At 38.6% G+C, this 4,569-nt stretch overlaps 1 protein-coding gene across 2 annotated transcripts; it reads right to left on the bottom strand.

Moving 5' to 3' along the window:
* Positions 1-234: 234 nt before the first annotated feature.
* On the bottom strand, positions 235-4,258 carry MC5R (melanocortin 5 receptor). Of its 2 annotated transcripts, XM_074877686.1 has the most exons (3): positions 4,205-4,258; positions 4,006-4,120; positions 235-3,174 (listed from the first exon to the last, which is right to left on the bottom strand). In XM_074877686.1, exon 3 carries the CDS (start codon positions 3,090-3,092, stop codon positions 2,115-2,117), a length of 978 nt encoding a protein of 325 aa, XP_074733787.1. In that variant the 5' UTR covers positions 3,093-3,174; positions 4,006-4,120; positions 4,205-4,258; the 3' UTR covers positions 235-2,114. The 2 variants fall into 2 exon arrangements, with proteins under 2 accessions (XP_074733787.1, XP_074733778.1); XM_074877677.1 differs by lacking the exon at positions 4,205-4,258 and having other exon boundaries at positions 4,014-4,192.
* Positions 4,259-4,569: the final 311 nt, after the last annotated feature.

Consider the following 4,569-nt stretch of genomic DNA (forward strand, 5'->3'; position numbering starts at 1 on the left):
TCAAACTGTTTTAGCTTCCCACCTGTAAAGCTTATAATGAGGATGTGATGCTGACACCTAGAGGAACATGGGTATGAATGTAAATACATTTTATTAGTCTCTAACTCTCTTTCAGAATGTGTTTCTTAATAAGGCATCTGCTTAAAGTGAGACATGAAAGCCTGTAATGCAGTATTCCCTCTGTGAATAATCTATAAGGTTAGCAGACACATTACAATGAATAACCAATAATAGTGGGTTTTCCAGCAATTCACTTTAATAGTTTCTTCATATGTCTGTGTTTATACATCAAATAAACTTCCAACAAAAAACTAATGTACAATTCAAGAAAATACCCAAAGTTATTACAGTTTGGCTTCCTCTTTGTTGATTTACAATTATGTACAAGACTGTCTTATTTGCAATACCCAGTGAAGATTTAATGATTTATTTACAACATCAGCTGGTGCCTTTCACTATGCAATTGAACTGTCTGCTTTTGCTATTTACATCCATAGCAGCAAAAGCCCGCTCTTAGGTGTCATTTATGGATAGGGTTAAGAGGTGGACTGAAACAAGGCAAGATTCTCACTATCGACCACAAACATACCTCTGAAATCGCCTTTCCAGATATAGCTGAAGGAAGATTCCAGCACTTAGTGAGCTGACATAACCATTATATTTACAGTCCACATAATAAGGTGTGTCCACTGAGAATAACATTCCCGCTCATGTTGGAGGGAGATATGTGCAAGCTGGAGGCAGTATATATTTTAAGGTGCAACAGACAAAAGGTATTACTCTAGTGCTAAAGATGCACCCTACTTATCCTGCCACAGACATCCAAAGCAAATCAAGACACAAAGCACGCTATATTTCTGAATGTGTGGAGGAGCATCTTTTACAATTCTTCTTACACGAGATTAAATTAGGAGGGGAAAAAAATTATAATTTTATCATGTTATGCAATCTGTCTGATAGAATCACAGAATAATTTGTGTTGCAAAGGACCTGTGGAGGTCACCTATTCCTAATCATTCAAAGCAGGGCCAACTTCAAAGTTAGAATCAGCTTTCAACTTAGAGCAGACTGTTCAGTGCTATGTCCAGTCAAGTTCTGAATATCTTCAAGGATAGAGATTGCACAACCACTGGGCACCTGTTCCCACATTTGACCACCCCTGTGGTAAAAAAATTTTCAGAACACCTGATCAGAACTTCCACCTTGAAGGTATAACCTAAGGCCCACTGAATCAAGTCCTTCTATTGACAGCAACAGTTTTAGAGCATCCCTAAACCATGACACAAGGGTTATTCTTTCAGCTTTTCAGACATTACATGACTATCTAGAGATCGTGTACCCTATACTTCCCTAGTCCTGATGATTAAAGAAAACAGACAAGCAGAATCAGGTCAGTGTTCATATTCAGCCTTAAAATCCACCTATGGTACATCCTACTCCACAGTGACAAGAACACATATAGTCAGATATGACAAAGTACTGTACCTAACCTGGAAAATCTCATGGTAACACTGTCTTCTTACATAATACACATTTTATGACAGTAACAGTCGTGACTGGAATACAAGACTGCTGATATGTGCATATATATTGGTCATAACTGTTGAGTGAGGTATGTGAACCCTGATAACTGGGGCTACTTCTCTGGTTTTATGTCTTCAGAATGAAAGAGCAAAAAACCTGTTAATTCTGAGCATCAAAATAAACCATGCTGTATCTAGAGAGACAAAGAATATCAAGAGAAACACACACTGAGAGACTGATGAGCTCATTTGCATGGCAGGTCACACTCGTTGCATTTAGCAGAAAGAAAAATAAGGCTTTCCCTGTATAATCCTCTTATAAGATCCAGTGTTCAGTAGGGCAAAAGATGTTCAAAATATTCTTTCTCCCCATAATACAGATGCACTGAGTAGCTCCTGCCACCAGTGTGAGAGAGGTGTGTGGAGGGAAAGAAAGGTAAAATCAGATATTAAAAAATGTTTTCCGATTGCCACAGAAATCATGACAGCCAGATGGAGAAAGATGTTCCATAAGCACTTCAGCAGAATTACAAGATGCAGCAAGATGTTGCATTTACATTCTCTTCCCTGGTTTGGTTTGGTTTTGTTTTCTTAATACTTGTTTGATAACCCACAGACCATTCTCAGGCTATAGCAACAAATGATCTCTTTGAAGGTCTTCCTCATTTCCTGGCTACGAAAGGCATAGATCAAGGGATCAATCACTGAGTTGCACATAATGAGAATGAGGTACATGTTGAAGTGAGACATGAAGCAAACACAGTAGAGGTTTTGAGGGCAGGAGATCATCAGGATGAGATGAAGGAAGAATGGAGCCCAGCAAACAATGAAGATGCCAAGAAGCATAGTCAGAGTGATGGCTCCTTTCATGCTGGTTCTTTGATGGACAGAGTTGTATCCAGGCAAAGCAGCTATTTTCTTCACATGAGTACGAGCCAGGAGGAACATATGGATGTACAGTGAGACCATGAGGAACAGCATGGTAAAAAACATAGAGATGAGACAAATGATCACATAAGTTGATTCATAATAAAGAATGAAGATGATGCCACAGCCCGTGCAAAAGGTCCAAATGCATGCAATAATAAGCCCTGATCTTTTCACTGTCATGATGTTGTGATAACGCAGGGCATAGAAGATAGTGATATATCTGTCTACTGCTATAGCCAGCAAACTGCACATGGAAGCCACCACAGATATGCAGATCATTGAATCAAAGACATTGTCTATATGACGGACAAAGGCATCTTCCATAATTATGTGTCTATTGTTTATTAAGTATATTGTTATCGTCTCCCAAGCATTAGACACACTAACCAGCATGTCAGCCACTGCTAAACTGCAAACAAAAAAATACATGGGTGAATGCAAGTTTTTGTTCTTAACTATTGCACATATAACTAAAATATTTTCAAGGAGGCTTACAATGCCCAGAGTTAGGAACACCTCAGCCGCAATGACTACTTGCTCACATGGCGATGACTTGCTCTTGACAGTAGGCACAGTAAAGTTGATAGCAAAGGCACTCAGGTTTAGTTCAGAAACATACAGTTGAGAGGACATGTTCATCTCTGGAAGTAAACACGTCCTGTTCTTTCTGAGGGACTTGCCAAGGAGGGTGATAAATGCATTTTCCAAAAGGCAAAAGACCCTGCCAAAAAAAATATAGCATGACGAGAACAGGCAGAAGTTGACAAAACAAATATTACCCACTTCTATTTAATTTGGCTTGTACACATCCTGCCTTTCCTACACCATATTCTTCTACTGATTCTAAATTAACCTCCGATTGACTCAGAGTTTTTCTACCCATCCTTACTGGGAAATTAAAACCACAGACTAACGAAGAGATTCATGCACTCTTCCTTCATAGTTATGTTTATTCTATTCAGTCCCCTAGAAGTGAGCACAATGTCCTGGAAATTCTGCTGAACACCAAACAACAGTTTTCAAAGTCTCAATTCTCAGACCCCAGAAATGCAGGACAATATAGTATTAGGTTCAGCAGAACATGCTCACTTGAATACAATATATAGAAGTTTGAATTATTGCCACAGTTAAGAATTGAACATTTTCAGTAAAAGATTTAAATGCTTTCCTGACCTTACTTCTTCAGTTCACATTAACTGTGTTATAAGCAGCTTATCTGTGCAATACTAACATGCTCACTTAAGAGCATGCTATCAAACACCTAACTAAGGCAAATCCATACATTTCAGGATACACTAAGGTTACAGAATTGTTATAGGTGGAACTCTGTCATAAAAATAAGATTTCTATTCCAGATCATGAGTATTTTCTTCAATGCTCTTTTGGTAATGAGAATATTCAAGGCAAATTGTAAGCCATCAGATTCTTAATAAGGGGAACACTTAAAGCTGTTTGTCAGTGACTTGTTGCAAATAAAATTCAAAGCATATCAAGCTAAATCATTTTCAGTTTTAAAAGTAACATTTTCTTTGCAATCAAGAATTAACTGTACCTATTTACCAGAGCTGCTCCTTCAGCTGCACTTCCTCTTCATCGCCTAGAACCTTTTCTCCAGAGTGCAGAAGTTTCAGCCCCCCTCCTCTCCGGACATCTGGGTCTGGGGACTCCTTGGTAGGAATAGGTGACAACAATAGAGGTAAAGGAATGAGTAAATCCATAGAGTCAAGGCTGACCACGTATAAATTACTTACTGTGCATCTGCCTTTTTATAGACTCCAAGCAATAATGACTTCAGTACTCAAACTGTGGCTCCTCCCCCCCTTCTTCGTCCCTCTGAACTTCTTTTCACAGATTTTTTTTTTAGCAAAGGCTTGGGTTTTTAGCACCATCTAGTGGTCTTCTCTTGTCTTTCTAACTGAACAGTGACTGATCTAAAATTCATTATTAGCTTTTCATATTAAAGGAGAAAATGCACTAGGCATGCTCCTTTCCAAAGACATTTCTTTTTTGTTTTCTCTGCTGTGGCTAGTAATCACTGACAATAAGTTCATACTACAATAGTTCTTTGCTATGCTCCAAAGACGTGAGAGCAGAAGACTGTTACTGAAGTGGGAGG

Source organism: Strix uralensis, chromosome 1 (assembly GCF_047716275.1).
Source record: "Strix uralensis isolate ZFMK-TIS-50842 chromosome 1, bStrUra1, whole genome shotgun sequence".
Classification (NCBI taxonomy): Eukaryota; Metazoa; Chordata; class Aves; order Strigiformes; family Strigidae; genus Strix; species Strix uralensis.

Excerpts from the sequence above, each read along its gene's own strand:
- MC5R (XM_074877677.1), bottom strand. The coding sequence starts at position 4,171 with ATGGATTTACTCATTCCTTTACCTCTATTGTTGTCACCTATTCCTACC. Across the intron at positions 3,175-4,013 it reads CAGCTGAAGGAGCAGCTCTG|GGTCTTTTGCCTTTTGGAAA; the intron begins GTAAATAGGTAC and ends TTTTTTTGGCAG.